Source organism: Lampris incognitus, chromosome 6 (genome assembly GCF_029633865.1).
Source record: "Lampris incognitus isolate fLamInc1 chromosome 6, fLamInc1.hap2, whole genome shotgun sequence".
Taxonomy (NCBI): Eukaryota; Metazoa; Chordata; class Actinopteri; order Lampriformes; family Lampridae; genus Lampris; species Lampris incognitus.
In genome coordinates, this window is record NC_079216.1 from 62,294,126 (window position 1) to 62,319,326 (window position 25,201).

Consider the following 25,201-nt stretch of genomic DNA (forward strand, 5'->3'; position numbering starts at 1 on the left):
TGAAAAATTAACTTCTTTAATGAAAAGTGAAAACGTACATCAAATAGACATTACATAGTAGTGTTGAAACATCAATAAACACTATTTCTGTGCATAAATTAAATACAGCTCAAAATGTCTAATGAACCAACGCGTTTAAAAGCCCTAACAAAATATACCCGATGACCGGTCTTTCACCTTGGTAAAGGACGGTTTTAGGAAAGACCGTGAGTTGGTTTTTGGGGTAGGGATGGCCAAGATGCCTGGTCTTCTGCCCGTCGGCACGGCTGCTGCTGAGGTCCCGGACCCCTGGCCTGCCCACTTGGAGGGAGCTTTCGATCCTCCTCGTAGGTTAGATGAGGTCCCGTACTTATTACTGCAATGTGCACAACACACCGAAAAAGGAAAGGGTGAGGAAGAAAAAAAAATTACTGTGTTTCGCCTACGGGTAATAGAGGAAAAAAAAGTGCCAAAAGTGGGAGTAGTGTAATATACCACAGGGTAAAAGCTGATAGGGTGGAGCTAAGATACGAACTTTGGTAAGCACTAAGGAAGGCAGATAAAGTTGTTCTGAGAAATTTAAATTGTTCCTATATTGGTCTTGTAAAGGTATGAAACGTTAGACAAACTACAGACCCTTTAGAGGCGGTGCTATTGTTGGCAAATCCTCTTCTCTTTTTGGCATTCTTGAAGTAGGGGGCTTTCTTCCTCTTCCGTCCTTTACCACTCTGGTTATTGAAGTAACTGGAAGACTCAGTATCTTCCTCATAACTATAACTTACACTGGCTTGGCCTCGTGACACGTCTATCCATCCATCAGCATCTACATTCGTGTCAGCCGAATCTTCCACTGCAGAGGGGATCGAACAAATTCAGCACAAAAGCATTCAGAAATCTGAACCATTAAAGAGTACATAAAATTTAAATGCACAGAGTACAAGGGGTCCCTCACCAGGTAGCTGCCACTCAGAGTATTTCTGAAGGAGCGTGATGACCTCAGCTCCATACTTCTCCAGTTTGTCCTCTGTTACGCCGTCAATTTGCAAAAGGACCTCAGGGTCAGCGGACAGAGTCTCTGTTCATTAGGGAAAAATGTTTGGCAAGTTATTCAAGTTCTACTCTTATACCAAGTTAGCGCTTGTGACATTTAAAAATGTCTTTTCATCAATGAGGACATTATGCTGATTTGACATCCCGATTGTATATTGGTCTATAAGCACCTGCTATCATTTTCAAGGTGGCTGTGGAGAAGATGTTGTAATAATGAATGCCAAATGCTTTGCCCAGCTGCTTGCACATATCAGTGAGCTCCTGCAGACACTTCTTAACCATCTCTTCTCTCTCAGAAACATTCTTGGCCCCAGCAGCCTTGTGCTTCCTAATACTGGAGGCAGTCTCCGTCTCACAGAAGTTCACCTGCAATGGGATACATGGCCATGAAGGGATTTCAGTTTCAATCAAAAAAACCAAACGAATGAATTAATACAGGTGTATGTATTTCTAGCTCTTGTCTTGTGCGGTGACAAGAGAAGTGAGCTGGAATGAGTGGTGAGGCAGACCAGCATGTTTCCAGAGAGAATGTTCATGGCTTTGGGTCCGGCAGAGATGTAAGCTACAGCCTGGCCGTTATTGGTGATGTAGAGGTCCTCCATCAGGACATGGTCCAGTACCAACTTCTTGAAGAGACGGTCGGCATTGTGCCTGGAAAAAGCTGCTCCAATTCCAAACATCCCAGTCTGGATCTTGGCAGATTTAGACCCTGACACAAAGGAAACACAAAATGGGGTAGCTCAACCATCCTTAGCAAGTAACTGTGGGAACATTCAGTTTTTGCACAGTTGAAATGTGAACAGTTGTACCAAGAACAGATTCACATTTCTTATTACATGCATTATGTTTTGCTTTAATTTTAATTTTTACAAATGCTTTTCTTTTTAGTATTTATGTTTCATATTTACCCAGGAAGATGTCAACCAGCATGTTAAGAGTCAATCGGTTCTGTTGAGAAGACTTGCTGAATTTGGCTCCGACTTTTTCACAATGTGCCTGGGCAAACCTCACAATATTTCTCACAACTTCGGTCACATTTTTCATCTTGTATTGCTGTAGAAAAGCAAATATGAATACATTACTGCATTGATTCAAGGAGATATGGCAAAAGGTAGAGTCCGGAATTCGGATCGAAGTGAAAATGAAGAAAAGACTCCTACATTGGGCTTGGCGCAGTTGTCACAAATGACGTCAGGGTGGTCTTTACAGAAGCTGGCACTGAAGTTATGCTCTCCAAAGTAGCCCAGGAGCTGAATCCTCCTGCAGTCCATTATGTTCTCACAGAAATACACCATGCTGTGGAGGTTGTTGTAATGAGTAGCTTTGGTGTCTCTGTTGCCATCTCTGTCCACTGCAACAGAATAGAATAAAAGGAATATTTTTAGAGACAACAACATTATTCTCTTTACTGCCACAATTATTCAAACTTTCATCTGTAAATAAAATATGTTTTGAGCCATTTCATGGGCTATGGTCTAAGTAAATACTATTAATTTAAAACGTTAAGACAGCCGGAGGATTATTTTTTTCCCCTCTTTCAGCTACATACTGCTGATGATCCTCTTGATTCGAATGACATCAGAGTAGGAGTAAAAGAGAATGCAGTGGGAAATTTCTCCATCTCTGCCAGCTCTCCCTGATTCCTGGTAGTAGCCCTCCACTGACTTAGGGAGAGTGGCGTGGATCACATATCGCACATCAGGCTTATCAATGCCCATACCAAAGGCTATAGTGGCACAAATGACCTAGAAGAAAACAGCACAACAGTCAGATGTTATGTTCGTACATGTGTGTTGGTTTGAATGGTTTACAACAGAATGACAATAGTCGGTTAAAAAGTATTATATTTTTAACAGTTTACGAACTTTGACCAATCACTAGTGCATGAATATAACAATACAAAAAATTATAATCTATTTGTATTCCTACTGTAATATTAGTGAACCAGAACTGAACTCACCTGACAGCCATCCTGATTGATCCACTTGGTCTGCACATATTCTCTATCACTATCACAGAGGCCTGCATGATAGGAGAGAGCCAATAATCCTGCTCTCTGTAGATTTTGAGCCATAGAATCACATTCATTACGAGACAGGCAATAAATAATGCCAGAGTCACCTGCAACATACAGTGGACAGACATTTATACATTAATGGTAATTTTCTGAAAATATCATGCCCGAGGAGTAGTAATAATATTTGGACCCTGCTACACAACTTACGTGGATAGTTCTTCTTGATCCAGTTAATGCAATCCTCATCCACCTTCTTGGGTTTCTTGGGCAGCACAGCGTATTTGAGGTTAATTCGATTGAAACTCATGGTAAACCTAAAGAATAAAAGGGAGAAAATGGATAGTAACTGACTGTTGTGTATTTTGCAGACACAAAGAGACCAGTGCGGCTGTCAAAAAGCCACAGTAGAGCCCAACTCAGAACACGTACAGCTGTGGCCGTGTCATCTGCAGCTGGTTGAGGATGTCCTTCTGTACTCGTGGAGTGGCGGTGGCCGTTAGCGCCATGATGGGAACTTTGGGGAACTTCTTACGCAGCTCGTGCAACTTCTTGAAGTCAGGACGGAAGTCATGGCCCCACTGAAAATGAACAGACATGGAATTATTTTCAATACCACTTGGTCAAGAAGAGGCTTGCCAACCTCTTCTACCAGCTAATGCTGTATCAAGAGCTGGAACACACCTGACTAACACAGTGGGCCTCATCGATGACAAAGCGGGCTAAAAGACCTCGATCATACAGGTTCTGAAGGGCACAGATCAACCTGTTACTGGCACTCACCTTAAAGAGAAGAAGAGATTTTAATTATTGGTCTGTCTTAAAAACTGTTCTCAGCGCTTAGCTAAAAATTGCAATCATCATGGGGTTTAAAAATGAGACAAAAATAAGAAAAATCATTTTGAACTGACTGTTTTTGACAATTGTTTTGGAAATCAACTACACATCTCTCACCTTTTCAGGGGTAACATAGAGCAGCTTGATGATGGGTTCTTTCTTAGAGAGTTGCATATAGACATTCCCAGTGTCGCGGTCACTTTTGTCACCAGAGAGACTTGTAGATGGAATCTAAAATGAAGGAGATCGCGAAACAAAAAAAGCACATGCTAATTTACTTTGAGAGATACACATTCTTCTGGGGTCAGACAGACAAGTGGTAATGACAATACTTACATCCAGTGTTGTGAGTTTCTGGACCTGGTCTACAATTAGTGATTTGAGTGGGGAGACCACCACAGTGACTCCAGGAGACACACAAGCAGGCAGCTGGTAGCACAGACTTTTACCCCCGCCTGACAAACAGAAGAGATTCACACATCACGTCAGCTGTCAATTCCCTAAATCCCTAAATCCATCGCTCTACCATGCACAAGCAAGCGGCAGTCTCCGGGGCTGAAAAATTAAGCTGACGCCGAAGTGCCAAAAACTGCAGTTCCTCCAATGGCCAATTGAGGCTGGCTCCAAACGCGCGTCAATCCCCATGTTAAAATGCCTAACTTTACAGCAAAACTAAACATATTTACAGCCTGGTATTAAAAAAAAAAAAAAGTTTAGGTTTCTATAGCTAATTTTCCCGTTCATGACAACTGTATGGGAGGTGAAATTTTATATAACGCACCAGTTTAAATTAAGGCTTAAAGTTATGCATAATTAAGGGCGTGGCCGCTTTGAGTGACAGGTGGGTCAGGCCCTGGTCACAATGTTATGGCTGGCTATGTGTACATTTAAATAGCCATGAACTTGTTTTTGGGTGTTGTCCGGTTGATAATCTATCCATATGAAAAATTGTTTTTTTTTTTCATCAAATCTCTTACACTAATATTGTTCACATGAAGCAGCCATTTCGAGTTGATCTTATTGTCTTCCCTTACAAAAAAAGTTTACTCAAGTGTACTATTAGCATACTTATTTTCAACTAAACATCACTGAGTATATGTACGTTCAGTTTACTTGTTAAGTACTTATCAGAGATATACTAAACAAAATTATACTTAAGTATACTTACAAGTATACTACTAGTACATATACTTGAACTTTACTTGAACTTTACTTAAGTTTTCTTAATAAAATAAACTTCAAATATACCATTTTTTGTAAGGGTAAGCATGCGATAAATTTGGAACGAACCAGGAAATGCCAAAGCAAGAGTCGTGAAACATATCTATCCATGTAAAAAAACGTTTTTTCAGGTATGATTGCTCTGTACCGCATCTGACTGAGTACGATTACCCGCCCTCTCAGCGTTCACACTAGTAATGTTGTTCCATACCCGAGTATACTTGTAGTACGGAAACGGAATCCTGTCCAGGATTACCCTGACTATAAACACATGAAATTTGGAGTTATTTTACTCTGTACAGTTTGAGAAAATAAAAGGAAAAAAAAAACAGCTGAAATTACATTATAAGAATAATAATTTCCTCATTTCCTCACCCATCACGGTGTCTACATCCATTATTTTATACAGTCTATGTGCACAAGTGATTGCGTCGTGAGAATTAATTACTAACCTGTAGGCATCAGAATAAAGGTGTCTTCTCCCAACAGTGCAGCGTTAATAGCCTCAAGTTGGTTGAACCTGAACTGATGAAGTCCAAAACGCTTGTGAAAGATCTTCATCATTTCTGCTGAGTGAGGGAAGCTGAACCCCCTAAAGCAATCATGGTCAGGGTTTCTATAGTTGGGTTCTGCAAGGTACAATATAAATAAATATTAGATAAAGCATTTCAAGCAGAGCACCAAGCAGATAACATAAAAAAAAAATTTAAATCGACATTTTGTTTAAATAAAAACAAGATATGCCTTTAGACTGTACTTGCCTGGGGAGTATTTCTTAGTAGGCAGTGATGCAGGGGCAGGTGCTGTTTTCCTCTCCCATTGGGACTTGTTTGCCCCTCCCTCTCTGACCGTTTTAGTCACTGTGCTGGAGTCCTGCTTGGACACCAATGAGCTTGGGGGTTCATCAAAATAATCGGGGATGTCAGTTTCATTCAAATCATCTATATCAAAGTCATCATCTATATCAAAGTCATCAATGTAAAAATCATTTGGTTCTCCATTTCCTGTGGCTTTGGTTCCTACTAGGGTTTTATCTGTGCTACCATTTTTTTGCAGAACTGTCTCCAGCCCCCAAGGTGAGTTGAAGTGATCCGAGTCATCCAGCACAACAGTTGTATTCTTCAGACGACCACAGGGTGGGTTTTTGGGGCTGAAAGTTGAAGGGGATTGACCAGTACCTTGACCTTTGACAAATCTCTTGACCTCTCCAAGGCGAATAGGCTCATTAACACTGCTGGGTCTCCAAGAGGTGCTGGGAGTCGGGGTGCCATTAATGATGCAGTCAGAGTCTTCAAACTCAGAGCTGTCATAGTCCACAGATATGATCGAGGTTCTCTTGACTGCAGGTCTCTTGGGGGTGACACTGGCAGGGAGGCAGGTGGTAGATGACATGACGGTGGGGGTGTCAAAAAAGAATGAAGGTTTCTCTTTATAGCTGGATTCCAAGATCACAGTACTGTCTGGCTGCTGTATCCTAAATGATGTGTCACTGCCATTTGCAAGAATTCTCTTCCTGGGTGCAGAGAAAAAAAAATTACATTTCATGAAGTATGGGTGAGTTGTTTATTGTTATTGTTGAAATGTACACACCTCTGAGCCCTCTTCAATAAAAGCTCAGGTCCACCGGATAGGGCTATCAGCTCATGCTCAGGGATGGAATCAACCAGAGCACAGATGGACTCCATGATACTGAAGAGCTGCTCATCCGGAGGGTTGACTACAGGGAGGAAAAAACGGTGAATGCACAAGACAAAAGGTTGGAGCCCTTATGAACTGAAATTAAGTGAATTAGAATCTAGTTTAAATGAATAAATAAATAAATAAATAAATAAACAAAGCCAACCTGGTCTTTCTTTAGGCTGATCAGAGACTTCGCATGGGACTGTGACACGCTCCTTTGTCGTTTTAAGACAGTTTCGGCTTTCAAAATCAACTGATTTAGATCTGTTTGGGACAGAAGCAATGTAATTTCATGCTGATGTGAAGATGGGTTCTCCAATACTTCCAGATTATTCACTCTGCCTTATTCTCTGAGGTCCACACAGAATCTGATGTCCACCACAGACCAAGTTCCCACTCTTTTCAGGAAATCGTTTTCCAGGACTTCAAGGACATGTTTCATGAATTCTGCTTGGATATATGTGGTAGCCGTCACTCACAGAAGGCCACATTTTTCAGTATTAACTATCACTGGAAGCCTCACTACGACCCGACTGAAACACACACACGCACACAATTCCTTAAACAATTATCATTTGATCACTAAGTTTTACTGAAATATCTCCAAATGTAATGTTACTTTTTCACCAAATCAGGAACAAAGATGCTGAACTTGGTGTAATTTCATATGGGTGCATCGCTGCGATGTCTGACTCCATCAGCCTCTAAATGGACTAACTTTTTGCTGATCACAGCTACTGCATACAGTACCCAAACTTGAAGCAGTGTGTGTGCAATCTCAGGTGCTAAAAACATGACTAAATACGCCATGTCAGCAGGTAAAATTATGATTGTATAACCTAACTTTATACAACTTTCCACGACCTCATTAATATTTCCAGGACATTTGATCATTTCGATCTATTTCCCAGGTGTTTTCCATGACTAGAAAATTAGTCTATACATTTCCAGGTTTTCCAGGATGTATGGAGCGTATAAAATATAAAGCATATAACATATAAAATAAAGAATATCTCTCGCTTCAGCACTAATACTCATTAATACTCAAAAGTTAGAATTTTTACTTTTTACTGGTACAGCAATGATGCAGTGAGTATGAGTAAATGCTGTGAACCATTCCCTGCACCAAAGTGCCAATAATTAAAATAAATAATGGCCTAAATTGTGTAAGAACTTTGAAATGCTTACCAGGATGTGTTCTCACAGAAATACTGGTATTCATTCATAAGTTAGAAAAAATAGAAAAGTAGGTGTCTGTTTACTATGGAAGATGGCATACAAACCAAACACAGCCGATACAAAATCATCTAGATTGATGCATCAAGTAGCTGGGCTGACACTACCAATTCTATAAAATACACACTTCTTCTTTCAGCTTGTTCCCTGTTTCTCTGGGGGGTCACCTCAGTGGACTGTACAGTTTTGATCGGTACCCTGTACGGCCACAGCATCGATGGTGGCCATTGTTAACCCGGGCCTCAGCCAATCCCGTATCGAGCCTCGACTTATCTGGTATGGTCTTGTCAATCCGCATAATAATTTAGCAAAGTTTTGTATCTGGTGCCCTTCCTGACACAACTACTAACCCTATGGACCCTATAAAATACATACTATGGAATGAAAATGCGGTTTCTTAGTCTCAGATGTATATTTTCTCCAAGTTTAAGAAACATTTCGACTAAATTATAAATAAGAACATTGTGATCATATATATAATTACCATTTACTGTCATGATATTGTTTTTGAATATAATGGTTATTGAATAATATGCACAATTAACCACTAGAATCATGAGATGTGAACAATGTTGGTGTTGTCAGAACATGCACACATTACACGGGTCATCAATTCATCTTCATCTACTGTGTCATTCAAACACACCAGTACACATCATGTGATAAGTAGAACTCATACCGTCTCTCCACTGTAGAAATGGGATTACTGATCTTATCGGGGATTGGAGAGGGGGGAATGAAATATAGGTCGTCATCATCAAGCGCTGTGTTGTCATCAAGTGCTACTATATTAGTTTCGATTCTTTTGTTTTTATTACCTGCATGGGGAATAAAAAATTATGACCATCATATCTGATTAAAAAATGCATTGAATTATAATACTATATTTTAGATTCTGAACTTTAAATATACATGGTGCAACAATGGATATATACCTTTGTTTTCTTCAGAAGTCTCTGGTTCAGTAATGTTTTCCTCTTCACTATCACTCATGATACACTTGAGTTGGGCAGTGCGTCCTCGGGTTTTTTTAATGGGTGAATCCTGCAACTCCCATGCTGCAGTCCCCTCAGTAGAACCGTCTCCAGAAGACTCTGGGGCATTATCAGCATTGTGCTGTTTTCTGTGAGTTTCTTTGTCCCCAAGTCCATGCTTGTTTGGAACACTGGTGCTCAACTTCAAAGCCTCGAAGGCGTCTTTGTTCAACCTCTTGCTTGATTCTAAATTCTCCTCATTGGAAAATGACATCAAGCTGCCATTCTTCCCTGCAGATTCCTCACTCGGTGAGCCATTTTTCTCTTTGACAGGTGTCTGAAAGTCCTCAAAGTCATCATCAATGTCAGACCATTCATCCATTGGAAATCCAGACGTTGCATCCAGACCTTTGGGGGTGCTGCCACTGCCACATGTCAAAGGGCTGTCAAATTTATTGGAGGCAGGGGATGCTTTCTCTGCAAACACTGCAGGAGGAGGACTGCCTGCTGCAGGAGAGCCCAGAGCTTGGCTGGCGGAATCCGATTTGCCTTTTGCGTTCACTGAGAAGATGTTGGGTTTGGAGAGCGGTCTTTTGAGCTCGGTTGAAAACGTCAAGGGGGATTTTGTTACTGGGCTGCTCTTTTGGATATTGCCGTTCCTGTTTGCCAAAGCGTTTACCTTGGTCGGGATTTCGGCCTTAAATGTGCTTGATGCGGGCTTTTTAAAAGAGAATGATCTGCAAAAAGGGGGATAAGAAACTGTTTAAAACAGTAACAGCAGCTAGGTTTCCTACCCACTGTTAACACTGACCACAACACTGACCAATAGTGACACTAGTACTGTTGACTGAGTTTAGCCAATAACACTGACCAATAGTGACACTAGTACTGTTGGCTGAGTTTAGCCAATAACACTGACCAATAGTGACACTAGTATTGTTGGCTGGTTTTAGCCAATAACACTGACCAATAGTGACACTAGTATTGTTTACTGAGTTTAGCCAATAACACTGACCAATAGTGACACTAGTATTGTTGGCTGGTTTTAGCCAATAACACTGACCAATAGTGACACTAGTACTGTTGACTGAGTTTAGCCAATAACACTGACCAATAGTGACACTAGTACTGTTGACTGAGTTTAGCCAATAACACTGACCAATAGTGACACTAGTACTGTTGGCTGAGTTTAGCCAATAACACTGACCAATAGTGACACTAGTATTGTTGGCTGGTTTTAGCCAATAACACTGACCAATAGTGACACTAGTACTGTTGACTGAGTTTAGCCAATAACACTGACCAATAGTGACACTAGTACTGTTGGCTGAGTTTAGCCAATAACACTGACAAATAGTGACACTAGTATTGTTGACTGAGTTTACCCAATAACACTGACCAATAGTGACACTAGTATTGTTGGCTGGTTTTAGCCAATAACACTGACCAATAGTGACACTAGTATTGTTGACTGGTTTTAGCCAATAACACTGACCAATAGTGACACTAGTACTGTTGACTGAGTTTAGCCAATAACACTGACCAATAGTGACACTAGTATCGTTGGCTGGTTTTAGCCAATAACACTGACCAATAGTGACACTAGTACTGTTGACTGAGTTTAGCCAATAACACTGACCAATAGTGACACTAGTACTGTTGGCTGAGTTTAGCCAATAACACTGACAAATAGTGACACTAGTATTGTTGACTGAGTTTACCCAATAACACTGACCAATAGTGACACTAGTATTGTTGGCTGGTTTTAGCCAATAACACTGACCAATAGTGACACTAGTATTGTTGACTGGTTTTAGCCAATAACACTGACCAATAGTGACACTAGTACTGTTTACTGAGTTTAGCCAATAACACTGACCAATAGTGACACTAGTATTGTTGACTGAGTTTACCCAATAACACTGACCAATAGTGACACTAGTATTGTTGGCTGGTTTTAGCCAATAACACTGACCAATAGTGACACTAGTATTGTTGACTGGTTTTAGCCAATAACACTGACCAATAGTGACACTAGTACTGTTGACTGAGTTTAGCCAATAACACTGACCAATAGTGACACTAGTATCGTTGGCTGGTTTTAGCCAATAACACTGACCAATAGTGACACTAGTACTGTTGACTGAGTTTAGCCAATAACACTGACCAATAGTGACACTAGTACTGTTGGCTGAGTTTAGCCAATAACACTGACAAATAGTGACACTAGTATTGTTGACTGAGTTTACCCAATAACACTGACCAATAGTGACACTAGTATTGTTGGCTGGTTTTAGCCAATAACACTGACCAATAGTGACACTAGTATTGTTGACTGGTTTTAGCCAATAACACTGACCAATAGTGACACTAGTACTGTTTACTGAGTTTAGCCAATAACACTGACCAATAGTGACACTAGTACTGTTGACTGAGTTTAGCCAATAACACTGACCAATAGTGACACTAGTACTGTTGGCTGAGTTTAGCCAATAACACTGACAAATAGTGACACTAGTATTGTTGACTGAGTTTACCCAATAACACTGACCAATAGTGACACTAGTATTGTTGGCTGGTTTTAGCCAATAACACTGACCAATAGTGACACTAGTATTGTTGACTGGTTTTAGCCAATAACACTGACCAATAGTGACACTAGTACTGTTGACTGAGTTTAGCCAATAACACTGACCAATAGTGACACTAGTATCGTTGGCTGGTTTTAGCCAATAACACTGACCAATAGTGACACTAGTACTGTTGACTGAGTTTAGCCAATAACACTGACCAATAGTGACACTAGTACTGTTGGCTGAGTTTAGCCAATAACACTGACAAATAGTGACACTAGTATTGTTGACTGAGTTTACCCAATAACACTGACCAATAGTGACACTAGTATTGTTGGCTGGTTTTAGCCAATAACACTGACCAATAGTGACACTAGTATTGTTGACTGGTTTTAGCCAATAACACTGACCAATACTGACACTAGTACTGTTGACTGAGTTTAGCCAATAACACTGACCAATAGTGACACTAGTATCGTTGACTGAGTTTAGCCAATAACACTGACCAATAGTGACACTAGTATTGTTGACTGAGTTTAGTCAATAACACTGACCAATAGTGACACTAGTATTGTTGACTGAGTTTAGCCAATAACACTGACCAATAGTGACACTAGTATTGTTGACTGAGTTTAGTCAATAACACTGACCAATAGTGACACTAGTACTGTTGACTGAGTTTAGCCAATAACACTGACCAATAGTGACACTAGTATTGTTGACTGAGTTTAGCCAATAACACTGACCAATAGTGACACTAGTATTGTTGACTGAGTTTAGTCAATAACACTGACCAATAGTGACACTAGTACTGTTGACTGAGTTTAGCCAATAACACTGACCAATAGTGACACTAGTATTGTTGACTGAGTTTAGTCAATAACACTGACCAATAGTGACACTAGTACTGTTGACTGAGTTTAGCCAATAACACTGACCGATAGTGACACTAGTATTGTTGGCTGGTTTTAGCCAATAACACTGACCGATAGTAACACTAGTACTGTTGACTGAGTTTAGCCAATAACACTGACCGATAGTGACACTAGTAATGTTGGCTGAGTTTAGCCACTGGTAACATGGGCAAACAGGACAAACACGTCGCACACTCACCCCGGTTTGGGTTTAGGCAAGGACAACTTGCTCTGAACGGCATTGCTGTGCCTCGCCAGCTGTTCCTCCAGATTGTTCTGCGGAAGCGCGGGCATCATCCACCGGCGCTGGACTAGCCAACAGATAGCCTAGCTTTGTCGCGCACCGGCTGGCGGGCGGCTTGACAAATTCGGCATAGCCGGCAAAAAACGGCGGGGAATTGAAATAGAAAGCCGCCTAAAAAGAGACTCCGTGTAGTTTTTACTTAGCTTACAACGGCGCTACACCGTTAGCTAGCGGGAAACGTCGCCTCCGCAGCCCTTCAGACCACTCTCCGCCTGCACACACGGCTTGTTTGGCGATTGCGCCAAGCAGACCAACTCACTCCTTATTGGCCGAAAGACCCGGAAGTAGAGCGCAAGGAGGCCTGGGAACTGTCGTTTTACGCTCCGCGGGACACTACAACAATGGCCCTCTGCCGGCGACGTTCATTCCTGTGCAAACGGTGGCGAAACCATGTTTAAGCGAATAGACAGATCTAACGAGGGCACGAACCAGAGGCAACTCTACGCTTTGTTTGGTTTCATTTGTCTTGGATACTTTTTTTCCCCAGCGAACTCTTTTCAAAGCTTGATTTTATTTAACCAGTAATTAATGAACCCAGCCACTGAGGACGCACTGGCTTGTGCGTCCTCAGTGGCGGTCCCAAGCCGGGACGGATGGGGAGGGTTGCGTCAGGAAGGGCATCCGGCGTAAAATCTTTGCCAAATCAAATATGCGGATCATAAGCAGGAGAGAGGTGAAGAAGAGAGGGCAGGCAGGGTGGAGTGGGCGGAGAAGTGTGTCAGGAGTGATGTGTGACAGAAGGGTACCAGCAAGAGTTAAAGGGAAGGTTTACAAGACGGTTGTGAGACCAGCTATGTTGTATGGTTTGGAGACGGTGGCACTGATGAAAAGACAGGAGGTGGAGGTGGAGGTGGCAGAGGTGAAGATGATAAGATTTTCACTGGGAGTGATGAAGAAGGACAGGATTAGGAACGAGTATATTAGAGGGACCGCTCAGGTTGGACGGTTTGGAGACAAAGCAAGAGAGGCAAGATTGAGATGGTTTGGACATGTGTGGAGGAGAGATGCTGGGTATACTGGGAGAAGGATGCTGAATATGGAGCTGCCAGGGAAGAGGAGAAGAGGAAGGCCAAAGAGGAGGTTTATGGATGTGGTGAGGGAGGACGTGCAGGTGGCTGGTGTGACAGAGGAAGACGCAGAGGACAGGAAGAGATGGAAACGGATGATCCACTGTGGCGCCCCCCAACGGGAGCAGCCGAAAGTAGTAGTAGTAGTAATTACTTAATGCATATGTAAACTACTAATAAGTCACGTTAGTCCCTAGCTAACGGGTCTGACCCTTTAGCCGAGCGGTTAGTGACGTCGCCTTGTGGTGCAGTACACCTCGTATCGAATCCCGCACCGGGCAAGAAAGTAACCGGTTACACATAGTTTGCCCATTCCTGCTGAGCATATTCTTAAAGTAGACTTAAGTATAATAAGAAAAAATGGCCTCCAATCTATCAACGCGCAGATGAACTGAGACCAGACGATGCGTCAGTGTACACGGGGGGGATGACTCTGATTTGCTGAACGCTTTCACCTCACTTCCCGCTGGCTTGGAAAGGTCTGGGCTCCCTGCAGATGTTTTTCTGCTTGGAGGGTCTCTTGTATTTCAGAGCGATAGCGCCGCGTCTCAGGGATGGGTCACAGCCCTCTTTCACTGCCCTGTTTCAGAGGGTGGACGCTGGTCCTGGCGCCACCTGTGGGCGCAGTTTGCGCTACTGCGTTGACCAGCTCGGTGAGGTTATCAGTAAACTCTTCCAGATGTGTGCCAAAATTGGTTAGATACCTACAATCTGAAAAGCATCCACTGTAATACCCATCCCAAAGTGATAATATATTTTTTTTAATTTCCAAGGAACTAAACGAGTTTAGACCTGTTGCGCTCACATTCCTTGTCGTGAAAAAACTGAGATTTTTAAAAGATATGTGATTCACTAACTCTCACTCTCTCTCTCTCTCCACTCTTTGTCCAATCTGTAGTTTGTGGAGGTGGAAGGGCAGATCACGTCATTAGTGGATCTGTATCCGTCCTTCCTACGGAAGGGCTACCGCAGAGAGGTTGGTTTTCTCCCTGCGGTAAATTAGACCACTTGCAGTGTGCTTTCAGGGATGGGCAACATGATCCAGAAAGGGCCGGTGTGGGTGCAGGTCTTTGTTCCAACCAAGCAGTTACACACCTGAGTCTACAAATCAAGGTACTTATCAAAGACTATTGGTTGACTGATAGAATCAAGGGTGTAACTGCTTGGTTGGAACAAAGACCTGCACCCACACCGGCCCTTTCTGGATCAATGTTGTCCATCCCCGGCTGTGGATGATGCAAAACTCGTCGTTCTCGACAATGTGTAAAAGCACCTCCAGAAACCCGTGGCCTTGATTTTAGAGAAGCGGGCTTGTGAGCGGAAGGCCGCTGGTCCAGTCCCCGGACCAGCAGGACAATGTGAGTGGGTGGGAGTGAATGCACGGTGCTCTCCCCTCCCTCAATACTGTGTTGATGTGCCCTTGAGCAAGGCATTTAATCTCCCAAGCATGATGGGTTTTGTCGCTTCACAATCAGTAGCCACCCCTTGGTCAAGCGCTTTCTGATGGGGGTCCATAGGCTGAGGCCCCCTACTGGATGCCTTGTTTCTCAGTGGGACCTGCAGACGATTCTGGATGGGTTGGCTGGCCCGTCGTTTGAGCCGTTTGGCCAAGCGGACTTGGAATTATCTATAAAGACGTCCATTCTCTTGGCTGTTACTTTGGCCAAGAGGGTGGGGGACCTGTGTGCTTTGTCAGTACATCCCTCCTGCATGTCTTTCACTGATGACAAGGGGTCTGGAATTGTGCCCCAACCTGTCCTTCTGGCTGAAGGTCATCACCTCCTCATTCAGGTTGAGAGTCATCTGTCTGAGAGTGTTTTTTCCTCCTTCTCACTCTAACACGGAGAAGGAGTACCTCCACACCCTGTGTCCAGTGAGGGCACTTTGTTGTTATGTGGAGTGCTCGGCGATGGTCAGGAAATCCGACTGAGTATTCGTCTGTTGGGCTCAGGAGGCTCCTCTGTTGGTGCAATGGCTTGCCCACTGGATTTGTGATGCAATCCACTAGAGTTATGATGCTATGGGCCGCCCTGCTCCTGTGGACCTCAGGGTGCACTCTATGAGCGGTATTGCATCCTCTATGACACTTTTCAGGGAAGTGTCAGTGAAAGACATTTGCTTGGCGGCTTCCTGGTCCTCCACATCGACCTTCGTACAATAATATCTCAGCGATATATGACTGCTGACTCCGTACCCCATGCGGTGCTTGGTGCAGGGTCAAGGGGGGCTTCGTCTTCAGTCGACTGATAAGCCGGCTGTGTCAAGCCCTCAGCGGGTAATTGCAGTATGGTACGAGACCCTCAGGTGGGGCAGTGCTCGACCATTGGACTGCTGTTGTGGTGCATTATGGTACGAGACCCTCAGAGGGCGCAGTACTCGACCGTTGAACTGCTACTGTGTGGGGTATTGTGTTGGTTGTTGTCTGACTAGCGTCAGTCTGGCCCAGCTGGGAGTACCTTCATCATCCCTAACGACCTTCACCCTAGGTATGAACCAATAGCGGGGGGCAGAGAGGGCAGAGCACGTACAACATAGAAATTGTAGTCAATCTGAGTGTAACTCCAGTTATATGAGTATGTGTGTAGCCCTCTAATCTCTAGCCCAGCTGGCCCCAGTCTTTATTTCTGAGTTCAAAGGGAGACGAGCCGCGGAGACACTGGGGTTTTACAGGTGGTTGGGTGCTGTGTGCCTCCTACCATGTGATTGGGTGGTGAGGGAAAAGGTCCGTCTCAGGTGCCGAAGTGGAGCCTCGAAGGGGTAAACCCATAGCGAAGCCCGTTAGAGGGCTACGCACGTACTCATAAAGATCCCTCCCTACCAGACAAACTAAATGACTTTTTTGCACGTTTTGAGGTAACCAACAACAGGCGGGCACAGAAACTTCCACCATCACCAAGCGACCAGGTACTCCAGGTGTCTACAGCTGGGGTAAAGAAGGCCTTTGCCAGCGTCAATCCACGCAAAGGTGTGAGGCCGGACAACATACCTGGGTGTGTTATTAAGGACTGTACAGAACAGCTGAAAGATGTTTTTGTAGACATCTTCAACATCTCGCTCAGTCAAGCAGTAGTGCGCAACAACCTCAAAAGTGCCACCATCATTCTGCTGCCCAAAAAGTCAAACCCAGCCGGTATGAATGACTTCTGCCCTGTGGCCCTCACTCCCATAGTTATGAAGTGCTTTGAGCGGCTTGTCATGCAGCACATCAAGGCCTGCCTCACTGCAAACCTAGATCCCTTACAGGTTGCATATAGAGCCAACCGATCCACAGAAGACGCGATCTCTACCACACTCCACCTCACTTTGTCACACCTAGAAGGGAAGAACACCTATGCCAGGATCCTCTTCATCGATTTCAGCTCATCGTTTAACACCATCATACCACAACAACTGGCGGAGAAGCTGAGGTTGCTGGATGTGGACACTGGTACCTGTAACTGGGTCCTGGGCTTCCTGACGCGGAGGCAGCAGACAGTCAGGGTGGGCAGCCACACATCAAATTCCATCTTAGTGAGCACAGGTTCACCCCAGGGCTGCGTCCTGAGCCCTCTCTTGTTCACCCTGCGAACCCAAGACTGTCCTGCCAAATCTGACAACAACCACATCATCAAGTTTGCAGATGGTACAGCAGTAGTGGGTCTCGTCAGCAATAATGACGAATCTGCGTACAGGATGGAGGTGGAGCAGCTAACGGCGTGGTGCGACCCCACAACCTCTCCCTGAATATAAGCGAAACAAAAGAGGTGGTTATTGACTTCAGGAGGGCCAGCAGGCACCATCATATGCCGCTGGCCATCGATGGCGCCACGGTGGAGAGGGTCAGTAACTTCCAGGGTTAGTAAGTTCCTGGGAGTGCACCTGGCGGATGACCTGACCTCAACCATTAACACCTTGACCTTCGTTAAAAAGGTCCAACAGCGGCTCCATCCCCTCCGGAGACTTAAAAGGGCAAGCCTCCCCAATCCAGCCCTCACCACCTTCTACAGGGGCACCATTGAAAGCTTTCTAACCTACGGTCTCACTTCCTGGTTCGGTAACTACAAAGCGACCGAACAACACCAGCTGAACAGGATAGTGAAGACAGCTAGCAAGATCATTTGTGCCCCTCTCCCCTTCCTGCTGGAGATTTACCATCAACACTGTGTTCGCGGAGCCTCCAGCATCATTAAGGACCCCCCACCATCCTTCTCACAACCTGTTTTCCCTCCCGCCGCCTGGGAAGAGGTACAGGAGCATCTGCACCAAATCCAGCAGAATGCTAAATAGGTTTTACCCACAAGCAGTCAGGATTATTAACAAACTGTGCCCCCCCCCCCCAACGGTCATGCCCATCCACCTACCCTCTAACCCCCCCCCCCAATCAGTGTTGACAGACACCGGCTGTCGACATTTAAATTGAAATGGCACTTTAATGGACTGTGTTGTACTTGAACGGGCTGTGTTGTTAATTATGCTTTTTTGTTTTGTTTAGTTCTCTCTGGTTTTATGTTTTTAGCGGTATTGTTTTCAGGGAATTTTTGGACGTGTGTTTTTATCTTTTCAGTTGCACCGCTGTGGGCTGGGGAGAAACGGCATTTCCTTTTTATTTGTGTGCGCAGGTACGTAATGAACATGGCAATGAACCGAATCCTGGATCTTGGTTGTATGGGCTGTCTGTGCAGGGCAAGAATAGCCTATCGTGAGGGTCAGCTCCGAGATAACTGGAGCCCGGCAAAGAGCCTTGTTGCACTCCATCTGGGAGAGACAGGTGGCCCAGAAAGCAAAAGGACTTATCAGCTAATCAGACCACGTTCTGTCCGCTGACTTTACTGTGATGCCTTCAGGCCGGCGTTACAACGTGGCCCACCGGAGAACAAACCGCGACACCAAGTCCCTCGTTCCTCCCGCTATCAGGCTAGTTAACGACTGCTACATTCGTTTAAACTCAGCTATGTGAACTGTAACAAAACGTTGTATTTTATTCACTGCTGCTTGTTTTGTCCTTGTGTATGTAGCGCTGTTGCCTGGCAGTTTTGGAGTCATGGCCTGGGTAAGCTGCGAGTGAAGTGCCCTTCTCGGGGTCAACAAAAGTTGTCTGAATCTGAGTGATACACGGGGAACTAAAAATGTATATACACACACATAAATCACACAATATTTATTAAGTCAACGTTTTATTTAAAGCACAAGTGCCAGCTCATTACTTCCTTTCGCAAAAGTAGCATAAAGCATCCAACTAGTCTAAAAGTAGAAAAAAAACTTCCAAGTCTGCTATACTCAATTCCTTATCATATAAGGTGACATTTCATATAGACCGCTCTTGTTTTGAAGTTTGAATGCAAGTGAAGAAAAGGAAATAACCCCGAGTCTGTTTCCCTGACCGTCTCACAATGAGCCGTTGTTCTTTTTGCATGACAAGTGCACGACATCACTTTTTGGTCCGGTCTATCTTTACGTATCTGTCCCAGGCTGAAAAGGTCTGGGTAGTCAGTGCCAAAGGCATTTGGACCTCACAATGACACCAATGGGCCCAACAGATTTAAAAAATTTTTTTTTTTTTACAGAAGCCATTTAATGTCCACATCTCACTGAAACTCCTCTGCCTTTCCAGGGGACGCGGCGTGCGGTGAAACCAACACCAAGAGCAGCCCTTATTTGTATTCAACAGTTTACCATAAAATTGTGCTCTTTTTTATAATGTGTCCACTCACTTTTACACAATTCCATCATCAGTCATGACAAGTACACACCTATCTGCCATTTTAGGACAAAGGCACGGGGTCTCATTCATCAATCGTCCGTACATACAAATTTGTTCTTACGCACCGAATATTTTGTCTTAGCTCTCAAGCTTGTCTGACGGTCCGAAGCAAAGCCTGGTGGTTATTTGCAATTCCTCCCCCCTAACATCTGTTGCAGGCCTGCAAAGACATCGGTGTCAGCCAACCGGCGTCTTCATTCAGGGGTTACCCAGGTTGTACACCGGTCTCTGAGACAAACTTCAGGGGTGAAATATCTCACGGGTGTGTAAGAAAAAAACTGCACATTGATGAATGAGGCCCAAGGTCCTCTGAGCAGTAGTCCAATGCCCTGCAAGTTGCTCACATGGCTTTCAGATGGTTTTGTGCTTGCCTAGCAGGTGGGTGCGCCGTTTATAGGTTCAAACAGCTGTCCAGCCCACACACTCACTCAGGCATTCAAACACACACACACACACACACACACACACACACACACACACACACACACACAAAAGAAAAGAAAATTTGATTGCATAAAGGACTTTAGAAAAGCTGGTGCAAAAAAAAAAAAAAAAAGACTATATAAGTGCAACATCAACCATTTGAATGATCACTTCTTCCTAGGTGACATTTCACTGATATACAAATCTCAGGAATTTTAATACAGGAAACCTGAGCGATACAACTGCTAATAGGCTGAAACCTCTCTGGTCACACCGGTCCACTGGGAGCGACGACTCGAAAAGTTTGCAGCGGCGAATTCTACAGCGGCACACGGCACGTGTCCAATTGCAGTAAAATCACATCATAAACGGTTACAAATTTTGATAAACTTAAAAAAAAAAAAAAGGACCCAAAAAAAAGAATAATCGTGAATCCTGCTCCGTTTTCAGCCCCGTTCGTAGCCGGTTACTTCCAGGAGTTCACACCACGGGAAAAGACGAGCAGGCGGCTAGCCCACACATGTTTTTCCCACGTTCGATGAAGAAATATCTGTGAGAGAAGAGCAACGTGGACCTTCGTCAGCATCGCCTCAGAAGCACACTCGATAACACTATGCAATAGCTCTATATCAATGTTATGATGAAGACTTGCCCCTTCATTCCCCAGCCGGTTCCCCACGAGTTCTTCACTATCCAGTAAGGCCTGTTGTTCTCCTCCCCATACCCCACAGCCAGTACAGCGTGGTTCACTTTGTCAGTGGTGTTGTGACACGTGGTGCTACAAGAAAGAGACGTTTGGAATAGGGGGTTGTAAGGATTGTGTTGCCAGTCAGGATTGAAGAAGTGAAACTTCTGACACGGACTTTTCGAATCACATGATGGCCTCTCTTTGACCGCAACTGAATGAGGAAGTAGTCCCCCCCCTTTTTTTTGTTGCTCTATTTCGCAATAGTTTTGGCTGGAGGCGCATTTGACAAGTGCGCGCACCTGTTCCCGTTCTTTGGCGGTTTGAATTCTACGTGTATGACGCGTACACTGTACTTTCGAACTTACGGAAAACTCGCTTCGAGAGCAGACGCCTCGACTGAAACGAGACCGGCGTGGCCTTTTCTCACCTGGTGTACACACCCTGACGGTAATGCATGAAATCAGAGGTCACCTCGTAGCCAAAGCTGACGGGATTCCGCCTGGCGACGGCGTCCACCATGCCCATTTCATCGTACTACCACGTGATAAAAGAAAACAGCCTGAATAGAATGGTAACGTCACACACACACTTATCGAAGATACTTGCCTTGAACCGAATAATTTACCTACCGCCGTTATGTTGACCACTTCCTTCACAAAAACAGCCGCTAATTCGGGTTTATACTTGCAAGCGCCGTCCTGATTAAACAAAAGAGAAAAAGTCCTTCATTGTTGCTGTTACCCTTGAAGCATGCACACGACGCCATATTGGTTTAATGGATGAGCATTAAATATTTACTTACCATAGCCGTGTATGGGTAATCGTCCTCCGTCATAAGCCCCTTATTGTACTTGATGTACTCAAATCCTTGACTGGGAAGACCACTAAAAAGAAGTTGCACACTTATCACTCTAGAGTAACAGTCACAGGGGCATTACCAATATCCTCTACAGGAAACACATTTTCGCTTTTAGATTTACCCTTTGCAGCCGTGATTGTTGAAGGCCTGTGCACAGTCCACCAGCTGTTGCTCCGACTAAGTCGCAGGCCACAGTTGTTAAAATGCAAAAGAGGAAAGAAAGATTACTGTATGTGCTTGATCCCTTAAAGTCTTTTAAAACAGTAAAACGTGTCTTTTAAAAAGCTTCTTTCTGTGTTACTGTGGGTGATAGCACTTCCTGTAACGTTGTCAACAGCAGAGAAAACACTCAGCCAAGAACAGACTTGTTTGATAAGCGAAAGTGAAAGTGCTTCACCAGCTGTGGGAGTTTCCCGGTGGCGATGGCAGTAACAGACTCCAGACAGCCAGTGGTGGAAAATGTCCAGCAACTACCGCAAGGTCCCTTTCAGGCAAAGTTAAAATATTGGATATTTCGATAAGACAGACAGACAGACAGACATCTTCTGTGTTACAGTTCACAACAATTAGGCCATTTGGGAAGGATTATGAGAGTTCATAGGTAGACTATAAACACACAAGATTATAAATACTGTTATAAACAGAGAATACAAATGGTGCCTATGCAGTGAGTCACCTGATTCTTCACGTCTGTCACAAAATGTCCTTTCTCTCTCCAGTCGATGGAGTCTGGGTATGGCCCGTTGCTGCTGACATGGTTCCCTTTTGTAGCAGAACAGTTCTGCAAAGGACAGCGTGGAAAACAACGGCTATTCGCTATTGCTGGAACCAGCACACTGGCCTACAGTAAGCTGACTTCCGCCTCTTTTTTAAAAAAAAACAAAACTTCTTCTTCTACAACATATACTGCACATGTGTGAACTGACCCCCCCCCCCACCCACCACCACCACCCATTTACTGCACGAGTGACAATACCTGCGGCTCGTTGAGGAGCGACGTTCTTTTGAATTCGCTGAAAGTCATGTCAGAGAACTGATTCAGCCCCACTGCGAAAGGAGGTCAGACAAGGCTGCGTCATTCGTCCGTCCGAGCCGAAACAAACTTAATTGATTGATTGATTGATGGATGGGGGGGGGTTCACCTACTCGTGAACGTGTGATTCCCCTCGTTGTGTCTGTCAACTCTCCTCTTGTTCTCCGCGAATATCTGGAGTCTTCGGCGATACTCCTCCGGCTCGTACACTTTGTTGTGCTGCACATTTAAGTCGGGTTAAGGTGACATGTTTCGTCCTTCTTCACCACGTGCCCCCCACCCCACCACCCCCACCCACCACGCGATCGCAACAGGGACAATGGAGACGCGTTTTATTTTGGTTCACTTACTTGCGACATCCATGACTTGAAGAGGACCTCGTCTGAAAGGAGAAGAACACGCGGGACACGGTTACATTGTGACACTGAAGGGAAAAAGGAGGAAAAAAGGTGCGAAAGTGAAAGTTCAAACCACGGCGCCCGCGCCCTCACCTTCGCCGCGGTCACGCGCGGCGGAACAAGTGGCCGCCGCGAAAAACAGCACGAGCGCGGTCTTCATGGTGAAGCCTGTGCACGCCGGTTCCACGAAGAAGAAGAAGAAGAAGGGCTGACGATGAAGAAGAACGGGCAGAAGAAGACAAAAACGACCACGAGAAAGTGGGCAGCACACACCGCGATCACACACACACACACACCAGCACACACACCGGCGCCAGACTTGGTTAGAAGGAAAAGGACTCCGGAGAGATGGGAGGGCGGGGGGGAGATGGGAGGGAGGGAGGGAGGGACAGATGAGAGGGAGGGAGAGATGAGAGGGGGAGATGAGAGGGAGGGAGAGAGAGATGGGAGGGGGAGAGATGGGAGGGGGAGAAAAAAGGGAGGGATTAAAACACATATTTTGTGATATTGTAATGACGTCCACGGATGCTCCACAAACACACTTGAGACAAAAATGACCCTGAGATAGAACAGATTTATTAGCAAGAGGTACATACTTTACTGTACTACTACTACTAGTACTACTACTACTACTACTACTACTACAGCTACGGTTACTGTATTTTATGAATTTCATTTAAGTATATATATATATATATCTATATCTATAGATTTTTTTTTTTACAAAATTTGAAATATTTCTTAAGCTGCGGAAACATGAGGGTTGAAAGATAATTTTCATACCACTGGATATTGCTAACAGCAAATGTTTATTTGTTTATAATCCTTTATAAGAGTACGCGAGTGTATAAGTGTACACAGTATAAGTATAGAGTATTATTCCGTCTGTGAAGGTGTCGCATGCCTGCCACGAGAGCTTTAGATGTTTACTGTACATACATAGTAAAAATACATACAAATATTCACAGAATAAGCACTACGTTACTATACTCCTGCTAACATGAGGGTTATAGACAGGATTACAGTGTAAATGCAAAATACTTTTGAATGTGCCGCCTACCTCTACGTGATGGTTTCAAGACTACATTGCCGCGGCGTTTTGTGTTCAAGCTCGAGATACAATATTGGGATTACACCGTTGACACACACCGAGAAATATGCAGGGTTGCATGTACAAAATGTACAGCACATTTCCGCGGGGCGAATTGCCAACAGAGTACAAAATACCTCCCCGCTTCCGTATAAAGAGAGGACCCCTCTCTCGTATACTACTACAAAAATAGTGTTTGAATGTTGCAGGCAGAGGTCATTCGCATACATTATATCATAGTCTGAAACAGCGATGCATTTAACAGAGTGGTACACCATCACGTTCCACCATCACTGGAACAGCAAAGAGGACGGATTGTCTTTCATTTGACAGAAGGGCGACAACTTTTCGCTCTGCGGGGAGCATCGCCGAGCCTGAAAGTGCTACCTTTGCGTACATTAGTTTCTGTAAGGAAGTTTCCGCAACTTCGATGGCATTTGAAAAACCGGGAAACGTGTTGATGCAGCAAAAGGAAAAAAAAACATTTAAGAATCAGTCATTGTACGGTGACGTGCTCCGAGCATAGCGACAAATTTTAGATGAATAACCTTTAAATCACGGCAGTCGGGCGAGATGTTACCCTTCCTAACAGCTGGGGGAAGACATGCATCGGGGAGTTGGGGTCGCTTAAGATGAGTTCAAGTTGATGGAGATGCTCTACATTGACATGCCCTCCCTGTGACAGCTAAGATGACTGACAGCAACTAAAGGGTTAACCCCCCCCACCCCCCACTGTGTCACTTCTGGGTCAATGAGATGAATGTAAGGGTCATATAAGCAGATACGGTAGAATGGATTTCCTCGTTTCTGGTGTGGAGAGCGCCGAGGACAGCTATGCCTCGGATACGCTTCGGTTATCTTCCTGGAACATATCGGCTCCTTGTTACCGTCACTGTGATATTCTCTGTGCTCTGTTACCTGATTTGACGCGATTAGATTTTGTACAATGCTACATAAGTTGGAGAGTAACTCAGTTGTCAATGAGCATCGAGTAAAGAGAAACAATCAGTCTACGCAATAGGGGAAACGGCGTGAACGCTCAGTGTGCGGAGTCAACACCGTATGCAGCAACGCAAAATAAGGTCATTGGTCACAAATAAGACGCAGCTGCGTGTAAATGT

General features: G+C 44.3%; 2 protein-coding genes across 2 annotated transcripts; both read right to left on the minus strand.

The window, feature by feature from the left end:
• Positions 1–13,050, minus strand: blm (BLM RecQ like helicase). The gene is made up of 21 exons (XM_056281917.1): positions 12,678–13,050; positions 8,953–9,728; positions 8,697–8,835; positions 6,945–7,045; positions 6,692–6,818; positions 5,863–6,614; positions 5,554–5,730; positions 4,217–4,335; positions 3,998–4,111; positions 3,728–3,826; positions 3,476–3,624; positions 3,254–3,360; positions 2,990–3,150; positions 2,579–2,774; positions 2,190–2,380; positions 1,938–2,082; positions 1,539–1,738; positions 1,200–1,395; positions 932–1,054; positions 616–829; positions 1–355 (listed from the first exon to the last, which is right to left on the minus strand). Exons 1-21 carry the CDS (start codon positions 12,773–12,775, stop codon positions 145–147), a joined length of 4,395 nt encoding a protein of 1,464 aa, XP_056137892.1. The 5' UTR covers positions 12,776–13,050; the 3' UTR covers positions 1–144.
• A 7,004-nt stretch (positions 13,051–20,054) lies between these two features.
• ctsh (cathepsin H) lies at positions 20,055–23,302 on the minus strand. Its single transcript, XM_056281146.1, has 12 exons — positions 23,084–23,302; positions 22,943–22,974; positions 22,706–22,811; positions 22,536–22,606; positions 22,236–22,340; positions 21,957–22,043; positions 21,681–21,736; positions 21,503–21,584; positions 21,330–21,398; positions 21,128–21,234; positions 20,665–20,790; positions 20,055–20,562 (listed from the first exon to the last, which is right to left on the minus strand). The coding sequence occupies exons 1-12, from the start codon at positions 23,148–23,150 to the stop codon at positions 20,493–20,495; spliced, it is 978 nt and encodes a 325-aa protein (XP_056137121.1). The 5' UTR covers positions 23,151–23,302; the 3' UTR covers positions 20,055–20,492.
• Positions 23,303–25,201: the final 1,899 nt, after the last annotated feature.